The following is a 17,529-nucleotide window of genomic DNA, read 5'->3' as shown; positions in this document are numbered from 1 at the left end:
CAACGCGTTTCGAACGCGCTGCCCAAGGCGGTGGCAAGTCAAGTTCAAGTCGAGGAGCGTTTATGAATACGGGGGTAAGGCGGAGAGGCCACAGCGTCTTACACCAGCTTCTTACACGGGCCGTAACGCGCTAGCACAAACGCGTTAGAAACGCGCAGTCTTTCGTTAATGTTGGGTATTTATTGTCATCGTGGTGCGTGTGTCCATGTGTGCTTCGTGGCGTAGTGGTTAGCGCCGCGCGTTCGGAAGCGAGGGGTCCCTGGATCGATTCCGCGCTACGGACACAACTTCCGGAATTTTTTTTCTCATAAAAGTAGACGTGGCTACCTACTACGACGACGACTACTACGACGACGACGACTGCTACTACTACTACATACTACAGAGGAGGGACAGACCCACACCCTAAGGAGCTTCGCCCCTAAAAAAAATTCACAGCATATCTACGGGTTGATGATGACTGGGCGAAGCTCCGGAGGGAATCATCGGATCTCTCGCTTAAGGGGACGCTAGCACAAACGCGTTAGAAACGTGCAGTACTCTCTAGTAAGGGGGAGCGGCCACAGCGTCTTACGCAGCCATTTACACATGCCGGAACGTGCACCGCGTTTGCCGACGCCATCACATGACTGCCGAGAGAGTATACCCATAAGAAAGAAAAAAAGTTAAAGAGTGGACACTCCCATAGACCCCGGCGGCCCAATCGACTCTAGCGCACCTGGTGGTTGGTGAGAGCAACTGGCCTGCGCTTCCCGTTTCGGTTTCACTGGCGCGAATTTTGGATTACTGTGCGCAACCGACGTTTGGCTATGGCGAAAGTTAATGATTTCAGACCACTTTTCTCCGCCCAAATAGCAATGCTATTGTTTGTCGTTTTGATTTAGCGATTCCCTATTTGTTTTAGCTCAAAGCTGTGCGTGCGAATTGAGGTCATGACGTAATCTTTATTTCGACTAAGTTATAATAGAAAGATATGCAGGTAATCATAATTCACTACGGCTTTATTCATCGCGCTTTTCTTTTGGAACAAGCGGTCGATCTATATCAATCAAAGAGACAGAGTACCCGCAATGTTTTTATTCCAAGGCAAGGTAGAGGCTGAGCATATAAAAAGCACAAAATGAGAAGAACATCGCACAGAAATGCAAAGTAGACAACAAATGCATCTAGACTTACAAATAAATTCTAACAAATAGAGTGAGAACACAGACAACGCACACATCGCTAGAGTTGGCAGTAGCCGACAAGCTGGTGAAGAATGACGCACTGGGCAAGTGGGTAAGGATCTATATGGATCTATGGCAAAAACTCAGCGCACAAAGTTGATAAAGAAGGAAGAAGTGACGTATACACAGCAATAAAGTCCAGAGTCACGACTCGGGTTAACAGAAGTAATGCACAGAAAAAAAGCGTACAGAAACCACACGACACAATATATCAGAAAAGCAAAAATACAGTGTGTTGGCTGTTCCTAAGAGCAACTTGCCCAAAATGAGAAAAAAAAGCGAACTTGATGCTTCAACGTTGCCAACGTTGATGCTTCAACGTTTGTGACAACTGAGCGACTGCCCAAGGTTTCCTCCAGCAAGACGCAGTCAGCAGGAACTCCTTCACCAGCTACATGGGAGCTGCCACCTGTAGAGGTTTGGTCAACAGTCAACTCAGTTCGAAAAAAAAGACAAGTCGACACTGTACACACCCTGCTCCTCGGGGCACTTCAATGTGTGGGAGCCGCTTTCGAAGCCTCTGCCGCAGACCCTAAAGAAATGAAACAACAACAATTTGTCAGTAAGAGGCTTAAAATAACAAAAACTGAAGCACATCCACACCTTGCAGTGCGGCTTCTGCAGTCATGTCCCAGTCACTACTTGAAGCGATGCTCAGAGAACCTGCATATATGTGTAGTTGGTGCAAGTTGCAAAGCTTGTAGGGCAGGGAAATTTAAACCGCCCTTTCAAACGCATGAATTGGTAGGTGGAAGAAAAGAGAGATGCATCAACAGAGAAACAAGCAATTTGTGGTTTGTGGAATTATCGACAGTGCCAGCTTTCTTTGATACGAGGTATATGTGTACATGTGCATGAAGGCTTCAAGTTAACGTTAAATAGCCCTTCAATGTATTTCAAAACAAGTTGCACAGGTCAATAGCATAAAAGAATTACAGGAATGTAAAGCTGTTAGGAAGGTAATAGCCCACAATTCACAAAATTTAAGACTTTCGAAGTGTTACTTCTACAGCGAGGTTTCTCCATCGGCTACAAATATCTTCCAGGTTAACTGTCACCACTGATTCAAAAGAAGTGGCTGCTATCGCAGATAATTGAGTTTCTGTCAATCACTTACATGGTGCAATTGGTTGCACACTGGGAACAGCCATTCTTGTAAGCCTTGTGTGCCCAGGGTCCATGAAACTTTCAGCAGTAAAATGGTCGCTGCAAACCCTGTACGTTGCGTACAATAGGCTGACCGGCTTACTCAGGAGATCATCTCGTCCGGCATACTGCATCCATGCTGTCATCCTGCATCGGCAATGAACTATCAGCTGAAGGCGAAGTGCTCGAACAGTGATTTTGTTATTGTTAGCCTCACTGAGCAAGCACAAAAAGTAACCTTGAAGACATGCAAACCATACAAAAGCTTTAGCGCACCTGCCGTCCCGTGGTATGCGGAAGAAACTCGTCCCTGGCTTCTTGTGGGTTCTGCCATTGTTCAAGCACCACGAAACAGCAGTAGCTGCCGTAGCTTGGACCGCCGGACGGCATGGCATCAGCGCGGTCTGAAAATGTCAGTAAATGCACACCAGGATTTATTCGTGGTCCGAGGCTTCGGGAAACGCGTCGTGAAGCATGCGAGGCCCAGCGACCACTCCTCAACAGGGAGTTTTCGAGTTTTCGAATAGCGAAAGCAAAGCTTGCGGGCGTAGCGTTGCGGGCTTCACTTAAGGGGAGCCCGCGAGCGTACGACGCGTTCGCCGCTACGCCGCAAGCTTTTCGTACGCTATTCGAAAACTCCCTAATGTTTCGCACCTAGCTCAGCGCACAGCACGCGTCGCCTCGGCTTGACGCCGTGCCCCAGTTTGCTATACTAGGGCGAAATCTTGTACTCGTTTCTTGTGTACGCGTTCCCGATGGACGGAGGCGTTCCGTTCCATCGAGCCGCACGCGTTTCTGCATATGTTGCACAATGTTCACGTCTTGCCGCCGCATACAGCCGCAAACTGTTTTTTAGCAAACCTCGCCGTCCTCACAAGCTCCAGAAAAAGATTACAACTGCGCGAATAAGACACCACGTAAGAAACACAGAAACGCCCACCCACACGAAGCGCAACGCGTGTGGGCGTGTTTATGTTTCTTACATGGCGTCTTATTCGCGCAGTTGTAACCTTTTTCTGATTCAATGACCCAACTAGCCCAACAACATGCAATTCAACAAGCTTCGCTTGAAAACGTACCTCACCTGCTGTCTCACACACGAAAACACCGAAGCAGCCGACGTTGACGAAACCTTCCCGCTGTCATGCCTATGGTCATGCCTGGGCTTCTCGCATGCTGGTGTGGCGAGTACTCTCGGCGCGAAATCGTAGATGCTGCTTATGGCAGTGCGCCTGAACAAAAATAACCACGTAAGGTGCGTTGAATAAATTATTTTTATGTATAAATAACATGTCAAATATAGGCGCATAATTATTATTTTGTAAAAACATTCTGTTTAATTGATGATAACTTTTTGTTTTTCGCACTTGCGTCCTCTGGCGTTTGGTGAGAGCACTAGTTTGTTACGTGGTCGTGACGTACTTCCTGAGGTCAGATTTCGCGCAGTGTCCTCTCTTAACTTTTTTTTCTTTCTCTATGGTATACCCCCCCCCCCCGTATTCATAAACGCTCCTCGACTTGAACTTGACTTGCCACCGCTTTGGGCAGTGCGTTCGAAACGCGTTGAAGGTAAGGCGGAGAGGCCACAGCGTCTTACACCAGCTTCTTACACGGGCCGTAACGCGCTAGCACGGACGCGTTAGAAACGCGCTAGAAACGCGGCCTTTCGTTTATGTTGGGTATTTGCCATCGTGGTGCGTGTGTCCATGTCCGCTTCGTGGCGTAGTGGAGTCGGCGTTCGGCGTTCGCAGCGTTCGGACGTGTCATCATGTGCTCCCTTGTAGGGGAGGTTTCAGCGGCCCGTGTGGGCCGCGGTATCAGGTGTACTGAAAAGCCGGCTGAAGATTACCACGTTTTTCTGCCTCATCTGCCCACAGGTGCGTCTGTTTTAAACACGGTGTTTTTGCATGGTGATGTAAAAGCCAGGCCATATCGAGTCGAGCATGTCCGAGACAGCCTTGCGCGTCTCTCACTGCTGCCGGAAGTGGTTGCCCTCGGGGCATACCAAATGAATCACCTGTGGGCAGTGACGTTTAAGGATGAGGAAGGCAAGAAGAAGATATTAGCGGCAGATGCGTTCAACGTTAAAGATCACCGCTGCATGGTCATCGACCCACGCGATCAAGGTGTCCGACTGAAGCTTTACTGGCTGCTTCATGGCGTACCGGACGATGACGTGCGAGTGGCTTTGGCGCCGTTTGGAAAAGTTACGGAAATCAGCAGAGACAAGTGGAAGGTCAAGGAATGCATCGACAAAGGATCAACAACCCGCTCGGTGACGCTGAAATTAAAGGTGGGCGTTACAGTGGATGACCTTCCTCAGCAGCTGCGTGTTGCCGAAGATATGGCGCTCGTCTTCGTTCCTGGCAGAGCGCCGCTCTGCCTCCGATGCCGTGGCACCGGACACATCCGACGAGAGTGCCGCGTTCCACGATGTGGGATCTGTCGGCGCTTCGGCCACGATGACTCCCAGTGCGTGCGTTCTTATGCCAGCGCTACAGGCCCACTCCGTAGCGACGTTGTGTCAGAACACCTGATGGACGCCGCAGACGCCGAAGAAGCTAGCAGGGAATACAACGACGGCGCGAAGACTGCTGCAACGCCCCCTGAAGCTTCTTCAGGAGTTGTTCAGGAAGCGAATGGTGGTGCCGAGCCCTCGGCTGCAGCATCGGAAACGATGCCAGAGACTACAACAGATGACGCAGAAACGAAGGCCGCAAACACGTCATTGTCAGTAGCGCAAGACGCCGACCAGGAGGTAACGGACGCCGAGATGCTCACGACCGGAAGTGTCGCTGCAAAGCGGCCTTACGAAGACTCCGACAACATAGGGAAAGCGAGTGCGTCCGGCACCGGCGAGCCTCCAACGAAGGCGTCGACTGGGCGGCGGTCTTCGGTTCAACCGAAGCCAAAGTTGCCGCCTGACCGTAGGGTGAACCCTACAACGCCTCCGCACTAGCAGAGGTGACGTTCCCGACGACTTCAACGAGGACCCCAAGAAACCCACTGTTGCGATGTGAGTAGGACGCCTGGCCAAGCAACCTCCATGAAATGGCGACTAACTTTAAATCTAGCCTTCGCGTTGCGACATTGAATGTGAGAGGACTGTGTTCGCGCAGGAGGCAATGTCAGATTAGTCGCACTATTTTGGAAAATGACGTTGACCTTCTGGCTGTACAAGAAACAAAAATTGAAAGTGAGGAGCAAACAGAACAAATGGTTCAAATATTTCGCTCTAGATACAATATATGTGTTTGCCATGCTGTTGGATGGTCAGGAGGCTGCGTCATTTTTATTCGCAATAGCATCGCGGTTGTTGAAAAAGTGTCCGCCTGCGATAGTGGGAGACTGGTTGCATGTGATTTTGTTTTTTCTGGATTACAGTGGCGTGCTGTGTGCATTTACGCACCAAACAAAATGCATGAACGTCAAATTTTTTCAGGTATGCTGAAGGGTGTTTGAAAACAGAACGAAATATTGAGGTTCTAGGGGACTTTAATTGCGTCTGTAGAGCTGAGGACAAAACAACGGGTCTCAATGTGCGCGATAGAAGCGCTGAGCTTTTGAGTGCAATCGTGATTGAGAGAGCTTGAGGACATTGGTTATGTCATGACACGAGATGGCCAAGCACGATATACACATTTTCAAGGTGACTCCCATGCGAGGCTAGATAGAATATACATACCGGCGAAGTTTGTACCACTATGCTCCTCTTATGAAACACAACACCTTAGTTTTAGTGACCATTGTTTGGTCACGGTTACCATTGGCGAAAAACGAAAGGTTGTGAAGTTTAACTGGTTCCTATGGAAGTTTAATGAGAAACTGCTGCAAGATGAAGTATTTGTCACAAGAGCCAAAGCATGCCTTTCAAATGCCCTGCATACTGAAACTAACAGCTTCATAGCAGTGTGGGAACAGTTTAAATGTGATATAAAATTGCTGCAATTGATAGAGCGTGTGTATTACGTCACAAGGAAAGGCAACAAGAGAACAGTTACGCAGTGAGCTGGAGTATATGTTAGGCGTCGGAAATGAAGTGCCTGGAGCGTTTAAAAAGAAATAAAAGGTGAAAGTAAAGCTCGAGTTGATCGATGAAGATAAGTACCGCGGCGCAATGATAACGGCGCGTACTGAAAGATTGTGGCTGGGCGAAACGCCCACTAAGCGTGTGCTTAGTGAAGAAAAGTAGCATGCAGCAAATAAAGTGATAAATAAAATTCGATATCGTAACAAAATTACCCAAGAAAGCAAAGAATAACTTGCATTCGTTGAAATTTACACAGAGCTTCTTGGCCAAAAAATTTATGACCCCAAGCGCTTCCGAGTTGACTTTCTGTCCCTTATGCCGAGATTACAAGACACGGTTAGAGAGTCATTGGAATCTGAAATTACCGTGGCAGAAATTGAAGCGGCAATAGATGAATTAAGTAACGGCAAGTCACCCGGGCCGGATGGATTGGGTGCAGCCATATACAAGTTTCTTAAGACGGAAATGGCAATGGCTTTACATCGAGTGATCACTGAATGTTATGAAAAAAAGCAAGCACCCCTCTCTTTTAGGACAGCGGATGTAGTACTGATCCCCAAAACTGATGACCCTGCAAAGTTATTTCAGTTGAGTCTTACCGTCCCATTAGTTTGACCAATACAGATTACAAAATATACATGAAGGTGTTAGCTAGACGGCTCCAAAGCGTTATTCAGTCCCTTGTTGGCCCGCATCAAACGTGTGGTATTAAAGGTAGAACAATTTTTACAAACATACATAGCTAGAAGTATTCTGGAATGTTGTGACGCAATGCATGACCGCGTGGCCATGATTCAGTTAGACTTATATAAAGCGTTCGATAAAGTTGTACATGAAGTTTTGTTTTTACTGCTGGAGCATGTAAATGTTGGATCTGTGATTACTGGAGGTGTCAAAATGGTGTATCATGATTGTACAGCCAAATTAGTGATTAACAAAGAATTAAGTGATTCAATTCCTGTGCGGTCAAGCGTGAAACAAGGATGTCCTTTGTCTCCTCTTCTTTTTGCGATTTACCTGGAACCCTTTTGTTTAGGTTTACTTGCACACCGCGTGTTCGAGGCTATACATTTTTGAGCAGTGAAATTAGGGTTCTAGCGTATGCGGACGACGTAGCTGTGTTTTGTACTGATAAGAAAAGCGTGGAAGAAGTTGTCAAATATCTATAGCTTTCTGCACAGCAACAGGTAGCGCGATCAGTTGGCCGAAATGCCTTGGATTTTGGCATGGCATCTGGCAGAGCACACCCGATGTGTACTGCAATATGAATTGGACAACTTCCCAGGAAAGTACCTTGGAGTTCCACAAAATTATTACCGAAATGCGGAAGAATATTGGTCTGAGGAAAACAAACGTGTTAAAAGTACTACCGATAAATGGGGTGGCCATAACTTTTCAGTATTTGCAAGGGCTTCCGTTTGCAATATTTTTTTAATTGCCAAAGTGTTTTACGTGTTGCAAGTGATGACCATGACCAGAAGTTCGGTTCAAAAATTCCACCGAGTATTCGCGACTTTTATATGGGGATCGCAGTGGGAGCGCACCAGCCGGTGCAATTTGTTTCATAAGGTGAAAAATGGGGGACTAGGGCTCTCGCATCTGTTTTCAAGCAGTTGGTGAGCAGATTCTTCTTTGTGCGGGATCAAACTGATGTATTTTGAGAACTGTGATCCAAGCATGATTACAGAATTATCTATCTGATTTTGTTGTATCATCGTTTTCTTTGAAAGCAGGACCGCTTAGTTCTTATTTGCGTGAAGTGGTAATGTCTATACGCTTGCTCAAGGCAAGGTTTTCATATGAATACTTGTCTGATGTTACGAAAAAGCGTTTGTATTGTGATATTCTTGATGTATTCTTACCAACACCTGCCTATTGAGCTGTCTACAAGCTAGGTCCTGAACGCGATGTGTTAAAGCGTGTTAAAAAAATGCCGATCAGGCCCTCAGTTAAAACATTCTTTTTTTCAAATACATACCGACACTCTCCCTGTCAAGCCATGGTTACAAAGTAAAGGTCTGTTTGTACCTTGGTCAGTAAATTGCTTAATCTGCAGGAAACCGGAAACAATAGAACATATTTCTCTAGACTGCCACGATGCCGTATTCCTGTGGGATGTCTTGCAAAGAACTCTTAAAAAAGAATTGCCATTAAGCCCTTTTGGACTCCGTTTCTTCCATGTGCGGATACAGGGGAAGTGCCGAGTGATATGCTAATGTTGCTTGTATGCATAGCGTATGGAAGACCAGGATGGATGTTAGGCATGCCCATATACAAATTCACTCAGCAAGACACTATTTTGTTGAGAGTGTTATCTACACCCGAGACTAGTTCAGAGCCCAATGTGAACCCCCAGAATGGCTACCTGTATTGGATCAATTGGCTTCTGTGAAACATTTTTAAGCCACATACACCGGCCGAGTTGTAGCTTGTGCATTTAGAATATGTACATGTGTATCTGATAATTTTTGTTTGTGTTTGTGAAATGGCAATAAATAAATGAAAAAAAAAAGCTTCGTGGCGTAGTGGGCTAACGCCGCGCGCTCGGAAGCGAGGGGTCCCTGGTTCGATTCCGCGCTACGGACACAACTTCGGAATTTTTTTTCTCATTTTTCTCAGACTGGTTACACACTACTACTACTACGACGACGACGGGGACGAACGGGTGCCGCTATAAGGAGCTTCGCCCCTAAAAGGTGCGGCCTGCCGCGTCGGGCGCCCTTCTATGGGAGCGAACGTGACGGCCGTAGTTGCATTGTCGGCCGCTTGGCTGTGCCGAACGGCGCTAGCTGATAAAGTCCCTAAAAAAAATACTAGCTGAGGGGGATGGAACGCGTCGGTTTGCACGTGCGACGGCTTTGTAAGCCCGTTCCTGACGCATTTGCTATGCCGATGACAGACAGCAGTCCCCGGCGTGAGGCGCCGCGAGGATCACACCGTTTTCGATGCACCGGCAGGCCGCACCTTTTTTTTTTTATCCAGCGGCCGCGGCCAGTGTATGGTCGGCGCTGCGGCGACAGGTAGCGTCCTGGTGACGGCGAGCATGAGGGTCATCGTGGTTTCCACTGGGCTCCGGCGTCGTCGGCGATGTGACGTGGTCGCTCGCCAAGGTGTGGACGTGGCGCGTTGACAGCGAACCCCCGTAGGCCTATCTCGCGGTATGGCATCGGTGGTATGCATGGCCGGCTTCCCCGCAGTGATAGCAGAGCGGGCGGTGATCGGAGGCGCGCCAAATGTCCGTCTTTCTCGGGTAGCTGCGCTGGGCGACGGGAGGGCGTGCTGGCGGCGGCGGCGGCGGTTCGACGGAACTGTGGCCTCACGGGGCCCTGGCGCAAGCGCGGAGGGGGCCCTTGACGGCGGGCGACGGCGGCGTAGGTCATGGCTTCCGGCTGGGGTTGCGGCGATTGCGGCTGCACATTGGAAACTCCTAGTGGGCGCTGAACTTCTTCGTTGACTTCAGGCTGCGACCTGGAAAAGAGCTTCTGCAGTTCCTCGCGAACGACTGCTCTGGTGGTCTCGCGCAGGTCGTCGCTGCCAAGTGCTTGACCGTCAATGTTGTTCGCGGCCAGTGTTCGGCGGTTATTTGCCTTGTCGGCATGTCGACCGTCTTCTCAATGGTTGTGGCCTCGGATACTAATTAAGCAACAGTCTTGGGCGGGTTGCCTATCAATCCGGCGAAGAGCTCTTGCTTGACACCCGTCATCAAGAAGCGAACTTTTTTCTCTTCTGGCATGTTGGGTCGGCATGCTTGAACAGGCGAATCATCCTCTCCGCGAAAATCGTGACGTTCTCGTTGGACAGATGCACCCGGGCTTCTAGGAGAAATTCGGCCTTTTCCTTGCGCCCGACAATTGTGAAGGTCCTCACGAAGTTCTCACGAAATATGTCCCACGTCACCAGAGAAGTCTGTTCTTAAACCAGGTTTGAGCAGCGTCACCCAACGAAAAATAGACATGGCGCAGCTTGTCTTCGTCGCTCCATATGTTGAACGTCGCGGTCCTCTGGTATGTCTCCAGCCAGGTTTCAGGGTCTTTAGCCAGTGATCCACGGAACGTCGGTGGCTCCCGAGGTTGTTGGAGCAGGATGGAGGACGTTGGGGCTGCCATTGGGGTCGTCGACTTGGCCTTGATTGCTCTGGTTGTCTCGGGAAGCAGTCTGTATTCTGGCAAATGTCCTTGCTGCCTATGGCTAGCTCGCTGGTCCTTGCCGACGTTGATCTCGTCCTCCGGTTTCGGGCTTGGGTGACGGCTTTGCGGAGGCGTTCGGTGCATGAATACCCAGTACCTCCACCAGATGTCACGTAGTAGTGACTCTGAAGTAAACAGCATAGAGAAATAAATTCAACAAGCGGGGACACTCGGCTAACAGGAAACGCGTCACCAAACGTCATGCTATAGTATTGATGCCGTACGTTAGCTGCCGCGAGCATCGAAAAAAAAAGAAAGTGAAAGTATAGTTAACAGACATTTATTCATTTTTTAAGTTCTTTGCCGTGATAACTAAAACGTTTTGCGTATAAATGAACTTAAACTTTGCGACTTATTTCTCTTGCCTTACCTAGCTACACGCTAATGACGCGCCAGATGCCTGCGTCATCCGCCAGTCACTCCCCCGAGGCGAGCGAGGGCGGCTGCGCGCGCGTTTGAGCGCTCGCCCGCGGCTACCCGTCGGTCTCTTTTTTCAAACGTAGCCTGGTTTTATTAAACGTAGACAACACTGCACTATTGGACTACGGCAAGGTGAGAAATTTTGTTTCAAAGTCTACAACGCAATTAGGCTTACGGCACGGGACCGATACTTAAGACGCAGTTGGCGAAAAACAGCTCAGCCGTCCTGGCGCAGTTAGTTTCAGTTATTAAATCGTGCAGGGACATGTTTCCGTACGCTTCCTAGGGGATTATCGTAACTTCCTTACAAAAAAATTGTTGAAATGTTGTTGAAAAGTCATTGGTCAATGTCAACAAATAGCATTGAAAGCACATTGAGGCTTTGTTGAAACATTATTGAGAAAATTGTTGACAGGTGTTGAAAATTGGCCCGCGACATTTTGCTGAAACATCATTGGGTCGTTTCAATTTGAGAAGTCATTGATGGATTGTTGAAACCATGTTGAATGCCAATATTGAAAGCCCATTGAAGAACTGTTGAAGATGTGTTGAATGTCAATATTGAAAACCTGTTGAGACATTATGAAATACGTTGAATGCCAATATTGAAACCCCATTGACATAATGTTGGAACTGTGTTGAATGTCAATATTGAAACCCCATTGAAATGTTGTTGGAGCAGTATTGAACATCAATATCGAAACCCCATTGAGATATTATTGAAGCATTGTTGAATATCAATATTGAAACCCCATTGAAGTATTATTGGATGTGTTAGACGTCAATATTGCTTGATGGAGGCAAAAGGCGCTACGTATCAGAAACAAGACACAAGAGGAAGCACAAACAACACACACGTTAAGCGCCAAACGTGTGCATTGTCTGTGTTCTTCGTCTTGTGTCCTGTTTTTGATGCGCTACGCTTTTTGCCTCCATTAGGGTTACACCAACAAGCCCAATGGGCAATGTTAGTCAATATTGCAACACCATTTAAATATTATTGGAGCAGTGTTGAACGTCACTATTGAAATCACTTGAGAGCCCACTGAAATATGCTGTTTGGTGAGTAGTGTTGAAAACTGCACTAGACTTTTGTTTAAATACTGCTGAGCTAAGCTGAGTCTCATAGCATTACCATTGATGCCATATTGATGTGATCCTTGCAGGGGCAAACCTAAATGCAGGCACTTCTGTATTGCAGACCTGGTTACCCAGAGATCAAAACCACACTTTTAGATATAGCCTGTTAAAAACATATTACAGAGCTGCTAGCAGAACCATTATGCCAGTTTTTGAATTGGCTTAACACACAAAATCAATAGTCCACGAAATCAACAGCTCAAAATTGATGTGGACAAAAAGCATTTTTTTAATGAATTGTTTATTGAAGCCAAACATTTGTTAACTGTACAGCCATGTGTGCCTTGAGATCAAAAAATTCCCATTTCAATCTACAAACTGCCAGCAGCTTGATACAATAACGAAATTGAATACTGAGAGTGTAAAGTTTGCGTGGCCCTAAATTAAACATTTCTCAAAATTGAAATAAATAGAAAATAATTATTATACAAGCATTACAGTAAATAACATTTAAAATGTACTTGCTTTCTTTATTTGGTAGCCAGTAACATAATAATCATGGCACAATTTGCATGAGCCCACTGAGACTCTTATTTACTGGTTAAATGGTGTGTGCCCATTTTACTAAACGTTATCTACCTCTGAAACGACACAGTAATTACAATAAGTTGTGCCATGGCAGCAGTTTATTGAGCTGCATTGCTTGTTGCACGATCCAGTTGCGTTTTCTGCCATGATTACTAGCTTCCAGGGCAGGTCATTACATACCAAGCGATTTATTCACTTTGACTAAGATTTATATCTGATAGACCGTGGCCATTAGTTACCTGCTGGAAGACGTAAATGGAACTGGCATGAGGAAAAATTTTTTTTAATTTTTGAGTGCCGCAAAACAAGTTAGAATGAAAGAATTTGCAAGAAATCAGATTTCATGCATACATGAAAGAAAGCACATCGCTGCCTTGCCCAAGAACTGTTGTCGCACTATGAATTTAAGCAAACTTTTACCTCTTAATTTTTACTGTTTTGAAATAACAAAATAAACCATTACTACAAGCATATGTGAATATGTAGTTTTTTTAAACAGAACCACTCTGACAATAGCACAGATTCCACTTTCCGGTGTTGTCTGAACCATCCAACCTGGGCTTTTCAGGTGACTAGAAACATCATAATAATAAAAAAATGTTGAGGGCGGCACTAGCCTTAGGACTGCCAAACAACACCAGCACTGCATTTTTACTCCAATTAGGACTCCATAACACCCTAGACGAATTAATCGAAGCACAGCGTCGGTCTCATCTGGAGCGTCTCACCCTCACAGAAACGGGCCGGCACATTCTAACTAAACTCGGCATCACCTACCACCGTCAACATGGAGAGAAATACCCAATTCCACGCGACGTACAGACTTGGCTACATGCCGACCCTATTCCCAAAAACATGCATCCGGACTACAATAAAGAACGTCGAAAGGCAAGGGCTGCCTCCCTCATTAAAGCCTATGGCGACACCACGGGCGTCACCTTCGTCGACGCAGCTGAATATCAAGACGGGCACCGCTTCGCCGCGGCTACCACAGTAAGCGGCTCGCTCAAACATGCCGCCAGCATCGTAACCCAAAACGCCGAGACGGCCGAGGAAGTGGCCATCGCCCTGGCCACCCTTGATCCGGACTGCCATACCATCGTGAGCGCTTCCCGCACGGCAATCAGCAACTACATCAAAGGTCGTATTTCAAAACAAGCGCTACGCATCCTAAACCAAGCCCCTCACTCACTTGAGAAGCAAATCACTCTCGTCTGGTTCCCAGCGCACGCTGGCGACGTACATCCGCACCTCACCAACCTCAACGAGGTTGCTCACTCCGTAGCACGAGGCCTTGTCAACCGTGCCGGAACAGCGCAGGTGCACCCGCGGAACGCGATCGCCTCACCAGCTACAACGACCTCACGAAATCATCTATCTTAACAGAAGAACCTTCCCCATCCCTCATCACAAGCTAAACAGAGCACAGGCAACCACCCTTCGCCTGTTACAGACAAACACGTACCCCTCACTAACACGTTACCACAGGATCTACCCGGACACCTACCCTAGTAACATTTGCAAGATCTGTAAGACTGAGGCAGCATCGCTTCCCCACATGCTATGGGAATGAAAACCAATACCCGACAAATAATACCGTGACCCTCTCGTCGAGATGGCACGCCGCCCTGCGCAGCTCCAACTCGACGACCAACTCTGGGCTACCCAGCAAGCCTGCGAGGCGGCGAAGAGGCAAGACCTCGATGTCCCCACGTGGGAGCCTAGGCCAGCCAGCTAAACTGCTGGTTTAAATAAAAGTTGTTCCTCCTTCCTCCTGAGGGCGGCAAGTGCACAACATTGAACTGTCCCACAGACTTGGGCTCTTCTGGACGCCTCAGGTCCCTTGCAAGAAGTGAGGCCAGAGTGTTCTTAATGTACGCCATGTTTGCCCCAGGAAACTTGTGACAGGTAAAGCCTCTAAAAAGGAAAAACAGCATGATGTTTAAGATCTATGTTCCACATGCAAAAGTGCGACATACAGTACGCCCTGTTATAATGAAACTGTTTCATTTGTTTTGTTTATTCAAAGTTTTCACGAGTTCAATTCTAGAGAATGACCAGCTTTCAAAGTGGGGTGGTGCTGGAGGACTCCACTTAGTACAATATGCAGAAGGCAAACAGGAAAAGCTCACTGTGGCAGAAAAACTTCATGAATATCCTTGGTGTGAAAGATGTGAACGTTGCTTGCTTAGGAACAAAATGGTGGAAAAAAGACTTCATACTGTTGGTGAAAAAACTTAATGTAGACTACTGACAACTACAATTAGTTCTCTCAACATTCATAATCAAAATGTGCAGCACTTTATTGCACTTTTCCTTGCAGGAGTTGCTCCAAATACGGTTATGTGACCAGAATTGAGTATGGTATATCTGAATTTGTTTTACGAGCTCACATGCTACTGGAGTGAACTTCTCGCATTATGATAGCCATTCTTATGCCTCTCTACTTAAAAGAAATTGCTGCTTATAACAAGGATTTACTGCAGTTGCGCGCCAACATGGTTACACTAACACAAATAAATGCGAAGAAGAAATACGAAGTGCTCAGTCTTACAAGAGAAATATGCAAGTGGACTGACTCTGCTAATCCTTTGAGGGTCACTGCCATGCATGTAGAGTGGCGGAAACAAATCGTGTGGTCACGACCCAAATATGAGGCGGCGAAAGAACATATAAATTAGCATGCCTTTAAGAATGAAGTGTCCCCAAGCATCACATTACATATTCTGTAACCTTCTGCGACTTCTACAAAAATCCTGATTGTGCTGTTGCCCCTTGGCTTCTTACAAAACTGATATTTCTCTTTACTCTATGGTGCCCATCACTGCAGTAATTTGGGAGTATTCACCTAGTTTAATGTTTTGTGAGTGTCATCACATTTTAAAAATGTAATTATGCTAGTTTGCCCTGCATACAATAAACATGGTGTAAAACTGTGCACACTAAGAAACCTTTGTCACTTTGTGACCTAAAAATTATTTACCCATTTGTTTTTCTCGAAACGTCACTCTGAAGAACAATCCAGAATAAAAATATAATGCTTAAATTGGGGGACGTATTGCCAGAAAATATGTGATCCTCAAAGGGTTAACATGAACACCTACAAAGCTCATTTAATTTTTAATAAAGCTAAACCTATAGTACTTGACCACTGGTTTATAATAACGCTGAAAACAAGCAAGTGTGTCCTTGAAGAAAGAAAGCAGGAGACATTTCCAACAATTTCAGAGTGGGAGCTGTGGACATGCTTCATGTTCTGTAAGAAGCTTTATATAGTAGCTGCCAAGGGCCTATTGAGTACTGATCATTTTATGGGAACGTGAGGAAAAGTCATATAAATACCTTTGTTTTTTCACATCTTAGAATACAATGTGATAAATTGGATTTTAATAGGTTGAGTGCCTAGAATGAATGGACATTGCTAAACATCGCAATGTTGACAACGAAGTTGGCAACTGTTCCTATTGTTGCTTTGATCGAAACAACCCAACAATTATGCCCCGTAACTTAAGCTCCCTGTCTACTGTCTGCTACTGTCTGCCACCTAAGGCTACTGTCTGCCACCACATGGACCTCCTTAATTCAATGTGGTCTGTTGAAATAGGTGAAACCACTATGTTTTGCATTACAGAATCTGGAGGGCCATTTTGATTGCTGAAATTTGGTGGAAGTGTTGTCCCTCGAGTTGAGCAGTAACTGCACTTGAGCATAGCTTCTCCACAATTATAACAACACTTTCAGGCTTCTTAAGCACACCCTCTATACCACCAGATTGGTAGCGTGCTTCACAGATTGGTAGCTGCTTCATTGCAACTATTCATTGCAATGACAGTCAAGTAGCGCAACTAATGCGCAAATACACCTAACTTTGTCAGTTGGAGCCACCAATAACTTCTGGCAGGTAAGGCTGCTTTTAAAATTTAGCACTTTAGTATGGAGGCGTTAGAGACTTGAGATCAAGTGAACATTCATTCCAAATAGTAGGCTATTATAGCACGTAGTTGCAGACACAGGTTACTTGAAAGTTATTTGTTGTGCTAATAGCAAGCTGGTAATTCCAAGTACAAAATGTGAATGCAAAAATGCACTGGGAAAAAGGATGTATGGTACTTGCCTATAACAGTGTTTACCCTGATAAGGCCAAGAGCCTGTTTTTGCCTATTGGTGGTGTTGTTTCCGAGAAGTGAGTGGCCCATGAGGTTCTTCTTTGTGAACACATGGTGAATCAAGGCCCTTGCAAACTTGCCTGGTCCACCATGGCAAGCTGTGCCAGGATCATCGGAATGAGCACTTCTCCAACTATGTGAAACGGCACGTTTAGGTAAATATTAGTGAGGTAGTTTAAGGATTCTAAGCACATTTACACAACAGCCACACTCCAAATAAATCACAGAAATACTGCCTGCTCCAGACCTAAAATGTCAACTAATGTCACTAATAAAAACAACTAAAACTAATGTCATATCTTGTTGTGCTGTTAGGATGCCATGTGCTTCAGAAAAACAAGGATTCACCCAGTACAAAATAAAACAGTAAGTAAACCAAAGTATCGAAAACTTTTATGCAAGTAGCATTTTTAGGATACTTCACATACTTTCGGGTGTCTGTCTCTAACTATTTTCCGGCCAATTTGTGTCACTTGGTGGTCAATGGCCTAATAGGTAGGGCTGCTATGTTGAGGGAAGTGGGTTAATAACCATTTGATGGACCTCCTTGGATCTCTGGGTATGTGACTCAGGGTATGTGCCACTCTTCAAGGACCTCTTTCACGCCATCTTGGGCAACTGCTGCTTGTGTTGGCAAGCAGCAGTAGCAGCTCAAACAGGAAGATAACTGTCGACGTTAATGCGAT

The 17,529-nt window shown here is 46.3% G+C and overlaps 1 protein-coding gene across 1 annotated transcript; it reads left to right on the top strand.

Moving 5' to 3' along the window:
* The first annotated feature begins 4,140 nt into the window (after positions 1 to 4,140).
* LOC125941709 (uncharacterized) lies at positions 4,141 to 5,331 on the top strand. Its single transcript, XM_049659522.1, has one exon. It carries the CDS (start codon positions 4,141 to 4,143, stop codon positions 5,329 to 5,331), a length of 1,191 nt encoding a protein of 396 aa, XP_049515479.1.
* Positions 5,332 to 17,529: the final 12,198 nt, after the last annotated feature.

This window comes from Dermacentor silvarum, unplaced genomic scaffold (assembly GCF_013339745.2).
Source record: "Dermacentor silvarum isolate Dsil-2018 unplaced genomic scaffold, BIME_Dsil_1.4 Seq12072, whole genome shotgun sequence".
Lineage (NCBI taxonomy): Eukaryota > Metazoa > Arthropoda > Arachnida > Ixodida > Ixodidae > Dermacentor > Dermacentor silvarum.
The sequence above is the reverse complement of the archived record's forward strand: the minus strand, read 5'-3'. Positions and strand labels throughout refer to the sequence as shown.